Genomic DNA, 18617 nt, shown 5'->3' with positions numbered 1-18617 from the left:
GAGGGAGTAACAGTCTGCAGGGAGCTGCAGGAGAAGATTTCTACTTAGTCAAGTGTGCAAATTGAATCTTAAGGCTCTAAATATGATCAAAGTATATTGAAACCTGTAAATATGATGGCAATGATTAATTCTGTGGGCATCCCATATCCCAATCCCTATCCAAGTTGTACCCCCCAATAAAAACAACAAAAACAAAGCTTGCAAATGACTGTTCATTGTCTCTGGAAAGGATGCATGAAGTCCGGCAGTGGGGTGATTTGGTGGATTGTTTGTCAGTAGTGCCAACACCATGGCTACATAAAGATTATAAAAAAAAAAAAAAAAAAAAAATATTTTGAAAAAGGTGTGGGTGGTTGGATTAATGACAATTTAATTTGCTGGGGCATTGGAAGCCAGTGTAGGGGGTGGCAGACACTGAGCAGTTGGTAAAGTAGAGAAGTCTGGCAGCTGCATTCATGATAGACTGAAGAGGGGATAGCCTATGAGAAGGGAGTTGCAATAGTCAAGACGAGAGGGAGTGAATGGGTAGCTTGGTGTCTTTTAGAGATGTTACAGAAGTGAAGTCTACAAGCTTTTGAGAGCGATTGGATTTGGTGCTGAAAGGACAGGTCGGAGACTAAGATTACATCTAGTAGCCTGGCGTGAGGGAGGGACCGATAGTAGCATTATTGATTTTGATGGAAAAGCCATGGGGGGGTGGGGCAACAGTATCGAAGGCCGCAGAGAGGTCTAGTAGTAAAAGTATGGAGTAGTGGCCATTGGTGTGTGTGTGTGTGATAGAGAGTCTACATATACAGTTAGGTCCATAAATATTTGGACAGAGGCACAATTTTCATACTTTTGGCTCTGTATGCCACCAGAATAAAACTAATCAATCAAAATGAATTTGAAGTGCAGACTTTCAGCTGTAATTCAAGGGGTTAAATATCAAGTACAAATTTTAGGAACTGCAACCATTTTTATACACAGTAACCCCCCCCCCCCCTATTTTTAGGGGCTCAAATAATATAATAATAAAAAAAATGTCCTTTTTAATATTTTGTTGAGAATCCTTTACTGGCAATGACTGCCTAAAGTCTGGAATCCATGGACATTACCAAAGACCACCAAGTATCACCATCATTTGTAAATTTTGGCATCCATTTTGTTTTCATTTTTGTTTTTCATTAATATGTGTCATGTTTTTAACTTTTTGATATAATAAAACTATATATTTTTTACACTTTTTGATATATTCTTTGAGACTTCCGCCCTTTAAAATCCCAGTTAAGAGGAAAAACCTTCTATTTACCAAAGACCGGGTTTCCACCTTTCTGATGCTTTGCCAGGCTCTAACTGCAGATGTCTTCAGTTGTTCTTTGTTTGTGGCTCATTCTGTCTTTAGTTTTGCCTTCAGCAAGCGAAATGCATGCTCATTTGGGTTGAGATCAGGTGATTGACCCGGCCACTGCAGAATATTCCACTTATTTTCCTTCAAAAGCTCCTGGGTTGCTGCATTTCACTGAATCTAGGCTGACCGTATCTCTAAACACTGCAGAATTCATCTGGCTGCTTCTGTCACATCAATAAACACGAATGACCCAGTGCCACTGGAAGCCATGCATGCCCATGCCATCACACTGCCTCCACCATGTTTTACAGATAACTGTGTGCTTTGGATCATTAGCTGTTCCAAGCCTTCTCCACACTTTTTTTTGACCGTCATTCTGGTACAGATTAAGCTTAGTTTCATCCATCCAAAGAATGCTTTTCCAGTACTGGTCTGGCTTTTTAAAAAAAAAAAAATTTATGTTTTTGGCAAAGTCTAATCTGGCTTTTCTATTCTTCAGGCTTATGAATGGTTTTTGCACCTTGTGGTGAACCCTCCGTATTTGCTCTCCTGAAGTCTTCTCTTGATTGTAGACATTGACAATGATACGCCCACCTCCTGGAGGTAGTCCTTCACTTGTTTGGAGGTTGTGAATGGGTTTTTCTTTACCAGAGAGGACCCTGCAATCATCCACCACTGTTATCTTCCATGGACGTCCAGGCCTTTTTATGTTGCTGAGCTTACCAGTGCGTTGTTCTTTCCTCAGAATGTACCAAACTGTTGATTTGGCCACTCCTAATGTTGCTGCTCTCTGATGGATTTGTTTCATTTTTGAAGCCTTACAATGGCCTGTTTAACTTGCGTGGACAGCTCCTTTGAACGCATGATATAGGTTCACAGCAATAGATTCCAAATACCACAACTAGAATCAACTCCAGACCTTTTACCCGCTTAATTGATGAAGAAATAACGAAAGGGTAGCCCACACCTGGTCATGAAACAGCGTTTGATTTAATTGTCCAATTACTTTTGGTCCCTTGAAAAAGGGGGGGGGGATGGCTATTCCAAAGAGCTGTAACTCCTAAACCTTTCCTCTGATTTGGATGTACATACCCTGCAAGCCGCATCTTTTAGGCGCTGTACAGCGCCCCTACCCATTGATTTATTTACCAAGTTCAGTTTTGGCGTCAGCAACCCTGAAAGAAGTTTTCTTGAAGAAATACATTTTACTGTAAAACACCTTTAAGACCACCTACCTGTAAAGCAGAAACAGAAAAAAGTACTTTTCCAGCCACCTGCGCTTCTAAACTCTGCTCTGTTGCTATGAAATGGTTTACCAAAGTTTGCTGGGAAAACAACGCTTCTGGTAGTGTTGATCTCCTGGGTCCCCCTTAGCTTGCACTGTTTCCTCCTGCTCACTGCCATACCATTGTGTGCTGAAGAATGACATGGCTGTTAGCAGGTGGAACCAGTGAGAAATGTACAGTAAATGACCCAAGAGATGGACACTCTTTAAATGTTGGTCTCCCAGGAGACTTCGGGGGTTGATTTCACAGCAACAGAGAACTTTTTTTGGGCAGTTGGTACTTTTAAACAATTCGTTTCTACAACTGGAAAAAAAAACTAATCCTAACATAACATGAGTTACTTTATGAAAAATGTAACTGCATAACACTTCTAACACATAACAGACTTACTTCAAATCGATGGGACTCCCCATTGGACAGCTTCATCTGCATTAAGATGGAAGGCTGCAGGGCTCTTGAAAGAGAACTATGTAGGTTGAAAATAAAAAGATATTAATGTGCATTAAAAACAAGATGATGCCTGGAGCAAAATTCATTTATAAACCCAAGAGAGAAATTATTTTTGTGAGAACATAACTCCATTAAACACCGTTTGCACTTAAACTGGTAACATAACCACCAAAATAATCTCCGGCAACAACTCTATCCAGAGATAAAATGCAAGAATTAAAAAGATTAGTATTTCTACATGTGCCCTGCAACTGTATGGTATAGCTGAGCAGTTCGGAGCAATAAAAAAAAATAAATAAATAAAAAAATAAAAAAACAAAACAAAAAATAAAATATTACAAAAACAAAACATTGTTCCTACCCATGCCATACTATTATCGGCTTTGCCCTTTTAATGTGTTATTGACAATCTACTCCTGATTCTGGAGATCTTTTGACAGTGCCTTGCCACCCGTAGTTGATTATTTGCTTCAGTTGCACTACCAGGGACTGTAATGCTCTAGGAAAGCCCTTTTCATGCTGAGCTAATCAAAATGATCACAGCTGATCACAGTTAAAAAAGTCAAATTGAGAAGATGATTAGCTACACCTGATTGAGTTTACAAGTCATTTTTAGGAAGGGTGGGGATCCCTTTTCCAACCCAGTGATTCTGTTTTTTTTAAAAAAAAATGCGGACAAGTTGGTGTTATATCTTTCACTTGGATGGTATAGGTTTCACTTAGTAAATACAGCTGGATAAAACAGAAACTGTTTCTTAATTGCAGGCTACAAAGCAACAAAATGTGATTTTAAAGGGGGGAGGGAGGAATCTTTCCTAGATTTTATTTAATATATATATATTATACACACACACACACACACACAAATACAGTTGTGCTCCTAAGTTTACATACCCTGGCAGAAGTTATGATTTCTTGCCCATTTTTCAGAGAGTGTGATTGATAACACAAAAACATTTCTTTCACTCATGTTTGTGTTTTTCTGAAGTTATCAATCAACTGTGTTTATTCTTTTTGAATCATAATGGCAACAGAAAGTACCCAAATGACCCTGATAAAAAAATTTACATACCCTGGTGATTATGGCCTGATAACATGCACACAAGTTGACACAAAGGGGTTTGAATGGCTATTTAGGGTAACCATCCTCACCTGTTTGCTTGTAATTAGTGTGTGTGCGTGTGTGTGTGTGTGTGTGTGTGTGTGTGTGTATAAAAGGTCAATGCGTTTCTGGACTCCTGACAGACCCTTGCATCTTTCATCCAGTGCTGTACTGATGTTTCTGGATTCTCAGTCATGAGGAAAGCAAAAGAATCTGCAGGAAAAGGTAGTTGAACTGTATAAATAAGGAAATAGATATAAAAAGATATTCAAGGAATTGAGAATGCAAATCAGCAGTGTTCAAACTCTAATCAAGAAGTGGAAAATGAGGGGTTCTGTTGAAACCAAACCGCGGTCAGGTACACCAACTAAAATTTCAGCCACAACTGCCAGGAAAATTGTTCTGGATGCAAAGAAAAACCCACAAATAACTTTAGGTGAAATACAGGACTCTGAAAACATGTGGTGTGGCTGTTTCGAGATGCAAAATAAGGAGGCACTTGAAGAAAGATGGGCTGCATGATCGAGTCGCCAGAAGAAAGCCATTACTACACAAATGCCACGAAGTATCCCGCTTACAATACTCCAAACAGCACAGAGACAAGCCTCAAACCTTCTGGCACAAAGTCATTTGGAGTGATGAGACCAAAATTTAGCTTTTTGGCCACAACCATAAATGCTACATTTGGAAAGGAGTCAACAAGACCTATGATGAAAGCGGTGGATCGCTGATGTTTTGGGGGATGTGTGAGGTACAAAGGCACAGGAAATGTGGTCAAAATTGTTGGCAAGATGAATGCAGTATGTTATTAAAAAAATACTAGAGGAACATTTGCATTCATCAGCTAGGAAGCTGCGCATGGGACGTACTTGGACATTCCAACATGACAACGATCTAAAACACAAGGCCAAGTCGACCTGTCATTGGCTAAAGCAGAATAAAATGAAGGTTCTGGAGTGGCCATCTCAGTCTCCTGACCTCAATATCATTTAGCCACTCTAGGAAGATCTCATGCAGTTCATGCAAGACAGCCCAATAATTTACAGGAACTGGAGGCTTTTTGCCAAGAGGAATGGGCAGCTTTACCATCTGAGAAGATAAAGAGCCTCATCCACAAATACCACAAAAGACTTCAAGCTGTCATTGATGTTAAAGGGGGCAATGCACGGTATTAAGAACTGGGGTATATAAACTTTTGATCAGGGTCATTTGGGTAGTTTCTGTTGCCATTATGATTTAAAAAAAGAGAGTAAACACAGTTGATTGATAATAAATGGCTTCAGCCAAACACTAACCATGAGTGAAAGAAAAGTTTGTGTTATCATTCATATTCTCTGAAAAATGGCCAAGAAATCATAAACTCTGCCAGGGTATGTAAATTTATGAGCACAACTGTATGCGCATTTGCTTTGTCACTATAAAATGTAATGTGCTGATGAATCCCCGTTAGATAGCCAGACTTTGGATTTTAAGCATAGGTCTACTTTAAATAATTTATAATGGTTCTGTAAACAATACTCTAGAAACAATAGTAATGCTTTCCATGGCATTGTTTTAATGGATATGGCTATGTACGAAATGAAAAAAGTTATTATACACACATAATTACCTGGTTGAAATTGCAACATCAACTCTCCACCTTAAATCTTCCACAGTTGGTAACCTAATCTCTTGTTTTAAAGCTGAATCCTCAAGAATTGGACGCCTAAAACAAAATAAAACAAAAAAAACCCCACAAAATTTAACTTACAGAAGGACAGGTTCACACTGGTGAGCTGCAGTTTGAGTGCAGCGTGATTTACATGTGTTTTTTTTTTTTTTTTTTTTTTACAAAAGGTTTGAAGTGCGTTCCCACTGATTGCCATTAGACCATACGTTTTCATGAAAGCGCTTCAAAGTCCTGCATCGGTGATGCATTTTCAGAAAACAGTGTCTAACAGAACTGTGGATTGGCAATGGAGAGTATGGCACTGTCATCACTGCAACAGGACAAATTCTTAGTTACATTTTCTAGAACGACATCATAGCTAGTCTTTACATTTTTTTTTAGGCCCCCCCCCCCCTTTACTTTTACTTCCCCTGCCTTTGTTCATCTCCATTACATGGGGTTAGGATTAGTAGTTTACATAGCTCAGACAATATTGTTTTTCTGTACTTGCTGAAAATGTTCTTAGTTCGAATAAATAATAATGCAGCCACCACATCTAATGACTGCTAAGCTGCAATTTAAATTCTTTAGGAAAGAGTAAGTCAATATTGTGCAAACATCTCTAATGTATGTATGTATCCATTTAGTTATATTAAACTCCTGGCGATAATATGAGCCAGCTATTTGGGCACCATATCGGATATGATTGAGAGCCTTTTCCATAAAATATGCTTGGCATTTTTTTTTTCTTTTTAAGTAGGTCGTCATTTCTTTCCTTAACCACTTGCCGACCGACGCATGTACATATACGTCCTAACTTTGGCGGCGGATATCGTTGTTATGGCAGGTATCCCCGCTTTCGGCCGGCTACAAGATAAAAGTGATCTCTGCGGTGGATTTGCCGCAAGATCACTTTTATCGGTGGTGGGAGAGGGACCCCCCTGCCGCGATCCGGTGCCCTCCACCGCTTACCGGAGCCATCGGCAGCGGTGGAGGCGATCGCGTCATGACACTGCAGGGTGGGAGCGACGTCAAAACGTCACTTCCGCCCATACGTCTTAAAGCCACATTTTTTCAATGTCATTTTTTTAAATGACTTTTTTTTTATTGCATTTTAGTGTAAATATGAGATCTGAGGTCTTTTTGACCCCAGATCTCATATTTAAGAGGACCTGTCATGCTTTTTTCTATTACAAGGGATGTTTACATCCCTTGTAATAGGAATAAAAGTGACACAATTTTTTTTTTTGTAAAAATGAATAAAATCAAGTGAAATAAATAAGAAAAACTTTTTTTTTAAAAACGCCCTGTCCCGACGAGCTTGCGCGCAGAAGTGAACGCATACGTGAGTAGCGCCCGCATATGAAAACGGTGGTCAAACCACACGTGAGGTATCGCCACGATCGTTAGAGTGAGAGCAATAATTCTGGCCCTGGACCTCCTCTGTAACGCAAAACATGCAACCTGTAGAATTTTTTAAACGTCACCTATGGAGATTTTTGAGGGTAAAAGTTTGACGCCATTCCACGAGCGAGTGCAATTTTGAAGCGTGACATGTTGGGTATCAATTTACTCGGTGTAACATTATCTTTCACAATATAAAAAAAAATTGGGCTAAGTTTACTGTTGTCTTATTTTTTTATTCAAAAAAGAGAATTTTTTCCAAAAAAAGCGCGCTTGTAAGACGGCTGCGCAAATATGGTGTGAAAAAAAGTATTGCAATGGCCGCCATTTTATTCTCTAGGGTGTTAGAAAAAAAAATATAATGTTTGGGGGTTCTAAGTAATTTTCTAGCAAAAAAACTGTTTTAAACATGTAAACACCTAAATTCCAAAACAAGGCTGGTCTTTAAGTGGTTAACCCCCCTCAATTTCTAAGGCTTAGGTCCAGCATGCAGAATGTCTTAAACGCATGTGCATAGCCAATTTGTACAGAATAACTAGGGCCAATTTACTCAGGAACCAATAAACCTGGCAGCATGTCTTTGGACCCCAGTATATTATATATATATATATATAAATAAATATAAAGCAGACTTTTCATGATAGCTGGGTGGGCTAAACTTACTTAAAACATACTAAATGTTTCACTTAGATCTGTAATATGAACTTAACTTCAACCATCCAATATGAGCACAAAATGTGCCTGAAAATGATTGGATGTTAAAGTGAACACATGTTCAGCTAAGTAAAAAAATGTATTTTAATAAATTACCCCTAGTGTATTTCCAGGGTATTTTTCTGTTTTGAGAGGTAATTAGGAAATGTATAAAAAAAAATAAAAAATACACACAAATATTGATAAAGTATATAAAGCCATTTTTCTAATTCTGGTTAAGGGTAACTCTGATGTCTATGTCCTCGCTAGGGAAGATTTACATTTGTGATGGGTGAACGCAGTCACTGGGACTGAAAGTGAGAAGAAAATCAAAAAATTTGACTTGTTACTGAAAGAGTAATAGGAGAGAGGAATCTTCCAGTGGGGACACTTGCTCTAGTGACAAATGTCAAAGATTTTCTTTTACTTCCTGTTGTATCTATTTAACAGGAAGCCAAGTGAAATCTCTCAAATGAGACACCAATTACAAAAAACTGACAGGGTTTTAATAATACCTTACTCTTTCCAAAATGGAACCAGTAGCTTTAAAAACACACTTTAGCCTAGGTTCACAATGGAGCAATTTGTCATGCGACTGAGATCAAATCACATGACAAGTCGCAGCCTATTGGCGGCAATGGCACTGTTCCAATCGGTGCAAGACCGATTTTGTGGCGCCGCACCGATTTACAAAAGTAGTTCCTGCACTACTTTTTGCCGATTTCCGGTGCGACTTCAATAGACATCTGTGTATGAAGCCACACAGATGTCTATCAAGTAGCACCTGAAATCGCTGTGACCTTGCTACATTGATGCTACTTCAAGTGAAGTAGCGCGGTCTCAATTTGAACCAGGGCTTAATAACAATTAATTTGCTTCAGAAAACAGACAGTGTAATTATTGTCTTGCTTGGCAATCAAATCTGCCTGGCAACCAGATTTGTCAAGAATCGTCATCTCTTAGGGCTCTTTCACGCATGCCGACCATTCAGGTCCGCCTGTCATTTTTTTCAGGCGGACCTGAACGGATGCTCCATGCACCTCTATGGAGCGACGGATGTCAGCGGTGACATGTCCGCTGTCCGATCCGCTAAATGCAGACGGATGGAAACCCTATTTTCCATGCATCTGGCGGATCGGATGAAAAAGGACAGGCGGATGAGTTTTCATCCGATCCCCCATGGAGGAGAGCAGGGCTCGGACAGGTCCGTCCCTGCACAGTGGGTAGAGACAGACCTGTCATCCACCAGCTCAGCGGGGATCAACAGAGCGATCCCTGCAGAGCAAGCAGAGTCCATCAAAACGGACAGCCCCATGTGAAATGGGCCTTAGGCTTAATGTACACGGGACATCTTAACACCTCTCCTGAATTATTTAACTTGACAGAGTAACAGACGTTTAAAAATGTCCGTTTTGCCGCATTTGCGCTTAGAAGCGTTTTTCTTTTTTAATTATCAAAAATGAGAAATGCCTGTAAACGAAACATGGCTAAATGCGAGTTACAGCGTTTACAAGCTGTTACAGGGATTTTGCGTTTCAAATGCCTCTGAACATCCGTTCTGAACACATTTTTTTGCTTTCCAAAAAATGCTTCGAAACTCAACTGCCTAGAAAGGACTATAAACCCTGTGTACACCTAATGGTAAGATAAAAGAGGAGAGTTCAGGGGCAGCTGAAAAAAACCCCCAAAACACCCAACTGCTCCTAAATATCCGTTTACCAGCAGTAGTGTACATGAAGCGTTAGTAATGTGTACATAAAACATTTAGCAGGTTGTTTAATTTAGTTTTATACCTGTTTCCATAAACAATATTAGAAAAGTCACCGATAAAATCATCAGGAATTCTAAAACAAAAACAAAAAAACACATAGATGAAGACATAACAACAGCAATCTCAGAGCATATATAGTACAAGTACATCTCTGTAATGGTCCTAGCAACCAACCATTAGCTTAATATGAAAAATTAACTCCAGCAGTTCAGCGCCACTGTGTCTCTAGTGCTGGCCATACACTATACGAAAAATCGGCCAAAAAATCGTTCATATAGACACTTCGTTCGTTTTTCGGCAAGTTAATGGGCACAAATCGATAATCGTTTGTGACGTTTTTGTTGAAAAAAAAAACGAATGGCAAGTTTGGAAAATTTCTGCCGAACGTACGATAAATTGCAAGGTTAATGCGTTTCCTGTCTGAACTGTCTGCACTAGGTATATGTAAAAAAACGAACAAAAAATTATTTATTTATGTCCACTGAATGATTTATTGGTCATTACATGATGGCACGATCGTTTGCGGTCACGGTCAAGCGTTCGTTTTTCGAAAATGTGTTCGGCCGATTTTTCATATAGTGTATGGCCAGCATAACTCTGCATGCATGACCCAGTAAGCTATGAACATGACTTATGGCCCGTACACACAATTTGAATATCGTATGACCTTTTTAGCTTAATAGTCGCAATTAGAAATTGAACAGGTAAATAAAGGCATGAAAATTCTCGTACGCCAGAAAAAAAAAAAAAAAAAAAATCGGAAGTGATGTCATATGAGTGTTGTATTTTTGGACGACAACTATACTGACTAAACGAAAATCGTACGATCTGGTATCGTACGAGGAAAATTTTCATGCTTGTCCGGTTTAATAATATCAGATGAACTGTCGGCTCTTGAAAGTAGTGTACACGTGATCCGAAAATCGTACAATTCCACCTCGGATGACAGTTTTCGTACGATATTCGGATCGTGTGTACGGGCCATAAGCGCACGTGAAGTGTGTGAAACGCGTTTACCCAGCATTCTGATTCCTGTAGTTTTTGGGATGTCCAAATAAAAAGGATTTTGATCTACAGTGGTGTGCGGCCATTTCTTCTAAATTCATTGTGTGCGGAGGCGAGCACCTACTGGATCATTAGGCTTCCTGGCCCCATGTGGAGCGGCGGGTGTGTCTTTTTCCATTGCCTGAGGGAAGATCCTTGAATGTAGTGGAAGGATATGAATATCCACTTTGCTGGTGTGTTATGAAAGCTCATCTGGTCCGATTTGCCACCTGGAGGAATAGGCCCTGGTTGGGTATTAGCCACAAGTGATTCAGCTTGTGCAAGCTGGTAAGCGCCTTATCTATGCGGTGGTGGATAAACACTTTGTCAGTCTGATTCATTATCATCATGAGGATTCCCATCGAATGATTATATGCACCTTTGTCTGCACGGGTGGCATGTTATTTTTTTATGCTACCCGATCTAGATAATTTTTTCTAACCTATACCAGTTCCTGTGGACGAATATCAATATATATGGATTTTTTTTTTTTTTTTTTTATCACTGGTGTATATGATGTGATTATGTAATGGATTATCATCATCACTACATACGGGTTGCTCATCACTGGTTTACACGTTATTAGCATATTGGTTTATATCTGTCATATATTTTCACTATATTGGTTTAGAGAGCACAGCTCTATATATTACCACATTTTTCTTTCGGTGTACATTGCACAGCAGAGTTTCTGCTTATTGGGAAACAATAGTTCACAGCGCAGTTATTTTTCCCTGCACTGCATACTAGCACATTATGAAATACTTACCTTAAAACGAAGCCCTCCAGTGACGTGCTGTCACCGCTGCAGAGGCTTCCATCTTCACCCGGTCTTCGTTCCGGGTTAGCAGGCACCTGCCGTCTGACTGGCCGAGCCGCGATGACGTCACCGCCGCGGCACATAGCTCTGAAAGAACAGCATGGGTATGCCGTTCCTTCAGAGCATGTGCTGAAACGTCACCGGCTGCTGCTTGCTACAATATCTCTTAAATGGTGCAAGTTTAGGAGATATTAATGTTACCTACAGGTAAGCTTTATAACCTTACCTGTAGGTAAAAATAAAAATATAACAGTTTACTACCACTTTAACAGCTGATGTACCAGAAATATAGGTGCCTCAGAAACATTTTATTTTCAGTTCTGCTCTGCAGACAGCTGGAAGATGATTGGATACCACGAGCAACCATACCTAGGGGTGTATTTATGAAAACTATTTTCAGAACAATTTGTACTGCAAAACTGCATATACATACGTTCTGTGTGAATGCCTTCATTCATAAGAATGGCGGGAATAAGTATTTTTTTCCTACGATCATAAGCTCCATCTAGTTGCCATAATATGGTATTTTTCGGATTCAAGATATTCTTATGAATGAAGAACATCTGACCTGGAGAGAATATTTCATATTACTCCATTTTGCCATCATTCACCCAAATTAAGTGTAAATGTAGTTTCACAGGAAGAATAGCTCTGTGAATCAATTATACACCTCTTACCCTCCATATTGCACACTGTGGCTGGTGACAATGCTGTGTGATTACCTTAACAGATACAGTGAGTAAGACGCCTTCACACCGAGGCGCTTTTCAGGCATTTTAGCACCAAAAATAGCATCTAAACAACATCTGAAAACCGCCTCCCATTCATTTTTTGTGTGTGTTTTTTCACACTGGGGAAGTGCGCTTGTGGGACGTTAGGAAAAGTCCTGCAAGCAGCATCTATGGGGCGGTTTGGGATCACTGTACACATCGCTCCCAAAATGCTCTGCCTATCGAAATTAATGGGCAGCGCTTCCAAAGCACTTCAGAAGCGCCGCAACACAAGCGTTTTTTAACCCCTTATTTGGGGTTAAAAGCACCCCGCTAGCGACTGAAAAGCACCGCTAAAACGAGTGGCGCTTTATGCCCAACGCAGCTCAGTGTAAAAGGGGTCTAAAAGCGCATTCACACGTCAGGTGCTCTACAAGATATCATAAAAAAACCAATAGGTACAGACATAGATAGAATAAATCTAGAGTAAACTAATATTAGTGCTTAGAATTCATAAATAGTGCAAAAGTGCATTTGCCTTACAAATGAAAAAAAAAAAAATCACACAAATATGCAGCGCTCTCTGTGCCTCTATTGCATTGGGTATGGTCTCATAGCCCTTTGATTTCCATTCTCCCTTATTTCCTCATCACAGCATACCACAGAGAACAGGAAGGGTGCCATAACATACAATACTATTTATTTTAAAACATAATAAAAACCTATACAAATTACACTCACATATGTTTGTGCCTCCTCTTGGCTACAGTAGCTCAATATTGCGTAGGAGCCAGCTCCACCAGTTGATCGGTGCAAGTGGGTCTCCTGTAAAAGATGAGACCAGCATCTAGTCCTGCCAACGCGTTTCGTCATTAGTCATCCCCAATGACCTGCTCACACCAATTAGCTAGAGGAGCCGGCTCCTAAACAATACTAAGCTGCTGTAACCAGCTGAGACGAGGCACAAACATATGTGAGTGTAATTCTTTTATATGTTTTTAAATAAAAAAAAGGATTTTATGCTATGGGGCCCTTCTTGTTATCCATATGGTATGCTTTGATGAGGAAATAAGGGAGAATGGAAAGCAAAGAGCCATAAGACTGGATATATTATAAAAGAGGCACAGAGACCAGTGCATAGGGAAAAGCTATTCCTAGGATAATATAAAACGCATATTTTGACCCACTTTGTAGGAATGGATCAAAACATCTGGCGAGTTGTTGTTTGTTTGAAAGTTTATTCACAGACACAGGCTGTGTGCAATACACAGAGATGAGCATCAGAGGAATACAGATCTGAGTGTTGACATCGGCGGTGGGCTTTATTTGTGCGATTACATTTATAAGGAAATTGGAGCACTGGACACTTTATTGCGTTGTGATGAACTTTATGATAATTGGACATATACATTAGCACTATTTATGTACTATATGCACTGATATTCGTTCACTATGGATTATATTTATGCACTATAATAGTGCTGTACCTATTAGTTTATTTTCTTACTGAAAACTTCTGTTTGATAAGTGGAGCTGCAGAATGTGATTTAAATGGAAAGAATACCGAATATACTTTGGAAAGGAACAAGCACTTTTTCTGGCTTTACATGGGTTTTACCTTAATTCTTTCAAGTCTTCTTTAAATGCCTATGAAAATACATCAGAAAACAAAAAAAACACAAACAGCATGAATGATACTTTATGGAATCTGCTGCAAAAGGTTAAAGTCATTGTAAAGGCTAATTTTTAATTTTTTTTTTAAATAACAAACATATCATACATACCTCCACTGTGCAGCTCGTTTTGCACAGAGTGGCCCCCGAACTTCCTCTTCTGGGGTCCCTCAGCGGCTCCTCCCCACATCAGATAACCCCCAAGAAAAGCGCTCTCCCGGGGGGGGGGGTCACCTTGCAGGCACACTCCCGAGTCCAGAATTTGCGTCCATAGACACGAATGCCGGACTCGGCCCCGCCCCCCCATGTAATTGGATTTGATTGACAGCAGCAGAAGCCAGTGGCTGCGCTGCTTTCAGTCTATCCAATCAAGAGCCCAGAACTCCGGCCAGAGGAAGAGAGTGTCTCCAGCGTGTGAAATTCCAGGGTTCAGGTAAGTAAACCGGGGGGGGGGGGGGGGGGGGTGGGGGGACGGACGGACTGGGGGGCCGGTCACTGCCAGGTGTTTTTTCACCTTAATGCATTGGATTAGAAAAAACACGAAGGTTTACAGCCCCTTTAAAAAAACAATCTGAAAATATAATTTCTTTAATCCGAATGGCGATGAGGGGAGCTTCCATGTAAACTAATAACCCTCCCACCTTCAACAATCTAGTGTCAGAGCCTCACTGGCCAACAAAGGCTCTTGCATTTGATGGATGAATAGTGTGGGGGTGAAAAGAAGCTGAGGCCTATGCAGATAATAAATTAACCCTTTCATGACTAAGCCTATTTTTGAAATTTGGTGTTTACAAGTTAAAATCCGTATTTTTTGCTAGAAAATTACTTAGAACCCCCAAACATTATATATATTTTTTAGCAGAGAATCTAGAGAATAAAATGGAGATTGTTGCAATATTTTATATCAGGTATTTGTGCAGCGGTGTTTTAAATGCAAATTTTTGGGAAAAGGGACACTTTCATGAATTTTAAAAAATCCAAACAGTAAAGTTACCCCAATTTTTTTTGTATAATGTGAAAGATGATGTTACACTGAGTAAATAGATACCTGAATAGATAAATAGATACACTGCAGCTGCGGGCATCATGCCGGTATAACCCCGGAAAGCCGAGTACGCACATCTGCGTACGCTCGGCGGGAAGGGGTTAAGGGGCTCCTCAGCAAATAAAACGAACTGCAAAAGTTTAAAAGGTACTTACAGGCACATTCTTGCACCCGTTTGTCAAAAATTTCTAAGCTGCATTTCTGGCTGTGGCCATCTTGAGTAAGGGCAGATGATTCATGTAACATTTACTTCCTGGAATCCATCTGCCACTAGCTCAAGTATGCAGGCAGGAGAGCGTGCTTAGCTCAGAAACCCCTCCTCCTCTCCTCCTGAAGACTCCTGGGATTTAGGACATAATTTGCCTAGGCAAAAAAAAAAAAATCAGGAAGTAACGGAATTAAAAAAAAAAAAAAAGTTTAACACAAGGAAGTAGAATATACTTTCCCAGTCCTTGATTGTTCGAATAATCGATCCTAATATAAATTAGTTCTAAGTTATGATCAGCGGGGGGGGGGGGGGGTCGCCAAACTTTGGAGTGAGTTGGTATGCCACAGAGACAATTTCCTATCTCACCACTTGGATTGGTGGGTTTCATATGATTGGGTGACTCCAAGAATACGTTTTGGGCTCACCTTAGTTCTGTTTGTTAGCCCACCCTGGGTTCGAAGGGGGATTATAATATCCAAATATTAAGCCTTAAATTAAGGGTCTTAAAAGGTGGATCAGGGCACTAATGCACCAATTTTAATAAACTATTTGTAATCAGTTTCTATTGGACGATCATGGTGTTGACACACTATTTTTTATGAGATTATCTCAAACTAGTTTCAACTCAGTATCACCAGGGGTCGTTTTTCGATTCAACATCTTACACAAGGGCTTTTGGATTGAATATCCTAACAAACCTTTTCCTCTTTTCTTTCCACCACTAGAGGCAGAGAGACTGAAAGTTGTGCGTGTCCCCATAGATATGATTTAATTCACTTTCATTCTGATAGTACTAGTTAGTGATTAGCAAATTTACGCATATAACAGATGCAGTTCCTTTTTTACATTCTTTTCCTTTTCCATTTTTTCTGCATGAAATGAGGGTGCACCCATGCATATAGCGAGTTTGGATCTACTTGCTTAAAAGGCACGGTTTCGTCCTTATTTGTTAGTCTTAACTGGATTTGAAAGGGGACTCTTAATATTCCAATATTTTAAATTGAAATCCTTAGTAAGAACTGTAAGGTAAACTTCTGTATCATTTTTAATTAATAAAAAATATTTTTTTTGATCGAATAAAACATTCACAGTTTTGTATAACACCAAGGGGTTGCTCTGGTGTAGTCTAGATAGGCGAGATAGTTTTGACTTTGGAAAAGAGCAATCTTTTTGTTCATTGCTTTTAATAATGCTAATACAGTAGAGTGTGGGCATTTGCCCACTTGCAAGATGGCGAATTGGTGAAGCATCACCCACAGCTCAAACCGGGGTGTGGTTTCTGAACGACTGGATGAATATAAGGCAGCGAGTCAGCACGCCACTCGTGCCCCAGGACGTCAGGTGTGACGAAATGCATCGGGGGGAGCGATGTGCCGATGTCATTACGTTCACGCAGGTCCCGGAGTGACGGGTTGCAATCGAGAGCTAGCAGGCTAATTTATACTGCAACTTTTTTATCGTTCTAATTTTAAGTGCAATATTCCCTTTTATTTAATAAAGTTACATAAGATTTTACACTATGGAAGCTTTAACCACTTAAGGACCGCCTAACGCCGATTTACGTCGGCAAGGCGGCACGGGCAGGCAAAATCACGTACATGTACGTGATTTGCCTCTCGCGGGTGGGGGGTCCGATCGGACCCCCCCCCGGTGCCCGAAGCGGTCCCGTTCTGTTCCCCGGCGATCCGAGATGAGGGGGAGGCCATCCGTTCGTGGCCCCCCCCTCGCGATCGCCGCCGGCCAATGGGAACACTCCTTTGCTGCTGTATGCTAAACAGCAGCAAAGGAAATGATGTCATCTCCCCTCGGCTCGGTATTTTCCGTTCCAGCGCCGAGGGGAGAAGACATCAATGTGAGTGCACAACACACACACACACAGTAGAACATGCCAGGCATACAAAACACCCCGATCCCCCCCCCGATCGCCCCCCGATCCCCCCCCAATCACCCCCCCCCCCCTGTCACAAACTGACACCAGCAGGTTTTTTTTTTTTTTTTTTTTTTTTTTTTCTGATTACTGCATAGTGTCAGTTTGTGACAGTTACAGTGTTGGGACAGTGAGTATCACCCCCCTTTAGGTCTAGGGTACCCCCCTAACCCCCCCTAATAAAGTTTTAACCCCTTGATCACCCCCTGTCACCAGTGTCACTAAGCGATCATTTTTCTGATCGCTGTATTAGTGTCGCTGGTGACGCTAGTTAGTGAGGTAAATATTTAGGTTCGCCGTCAGCGTTTTATAGTGACAGGGACCCCCATATACTACCTAATAAATGTTTTAACCCCTTGATTGCCCCCTAGTTAACCCTTTCACCACTGATCACCGTATAACCGTTACGGGTGACGCAGGTTAGTTCGTTTATTTTTTATAGTGTCAGGGCACCCGCCGTTTATTACCTAATAAAGGTTTAGCCCCCTGATCGCCCGGCGGTGATATGCGTCGCCCCAGGCAGCGTCAGATTAGCGCCAGTACCGCTAACACCCACGCACGCAGCATGCGCCTCCCTTAGTGGTATAGTATCTGATCGGATCAATATCTGATCTGATCAGATCTATACTAGCGTCCCCAGCAGTTTAGGGTTCCCAAAAACACAGTGTTAGCGGGATCAGCCCAGATACCCGCTAGCACCTGCGTTTTGCCCCTCCGCCCAGCCCACCCAAGTGCAGTATCGATCGATCACTGTCACTTACAAAACACTAAACGCATAACTGCAGCGTTCACAGAGTCAGGCCTGATCCCTGCGATCGCTAACAGTTTTTTTGGTAGCATTTTGGTGAACTGGCAAGCAAGCACCAGGCAGCGTCAGGTTAGCGCCAGTACCGCTAACACCCACGCACGCACCGTACACCTCCCTTAGTGGTATAGTATCTGATCGGATCAATATCTGATCCGATCAGATCTATACTAGCGTCCCCAGCAGTTTAGGGTTCCCAAAAACGCAGTGTTAGCGGGATCAGCCCAGATACCTGCTAGCACCTGCGTTGTGCCCCTCCGCCCGGCCCAGCCCATCCCACCCAAGTGCAGTATCGATCGATCACTGACACTTACAAGGCACTAAACGCATAACTGCAGCGTTCGCAGAGTCAGGCCTGATCCCTGCGATCGCTAACAGTTTTTTTGGTAGCATTTTGGTGAACTAGCAAGCACCGGCCCCAGGCAGCGTCAGGTTAGCGCCAGTACCACTAACACCCACGCACGCAGCATACGCCTCCTTTAGTGGTATAGTATCTGAACGGATCAATATCTGATCCGATCAGATCAGATCTATACTAGCGTCCCCAGCAGTTTAGGGTTCCCAAAAACGCAGTGTTAGCGGGATCAACCCAGATACCTGCTAGCACCTGCGTTTTGCCCCTCCGCCCGGCCCAGTCCAGCCCACCCAAGTGCAGTATCGATCGATCACTGTCACTTACAAAACACTAAACGCATAACTGC

At 41.2% G+C, this 18617-nt stretch overlaps 1 protein-coding gene across 1 annotated transcript in view; it reads right to left on the bottom strand.

The window, feature by feature from the left end:
- COMMD5 (COMM domain containing 5) overlaps window positions 1-18617 on the bottom strand; it is a 33387-nt gene that overhangs the window by 4037 nt on the left and 10733 nt on the right. The window contains exons 3-6 of the mRNA XM_073599304.1: window positions 13877-13905; window positions 9707-9757; window positions 5778-5873; window positions 3007-3082 (exon numbers count right to left, since the gene is read on the bottom strand). Of these exons, the coding sequence (XP_073455405.1) occupies window positions 3007-3082; window positions 5778-5873; window positions 9707-9757; window positions 13877-13905 (252 nt within the window). The remainder of the gene's footprint in view (window positions 1-3006; window positions 3083-5777; window positions 5874-9706; window positions 9758-13876; window positions 13906-18617) is intronic.

Source organism: Aquarana catesbeiana, linkage group LG09 (genome assembly GCF_042186555.1).
Source record: "Aquarana catesbeiana isolate 2022-GZ linkage group LG09, ASM4218655v1, whole genome shotgun sequence".
Taxonomy (NCBI): Eukaryota; Metazoa; Chordata; class Amphibia; order Anura; family Ranidae; genus Aquarana; species Aquarana catesbeiana.
This window is presented reverse-complemented; position numbering and strand designations above follow the sequence as displayed.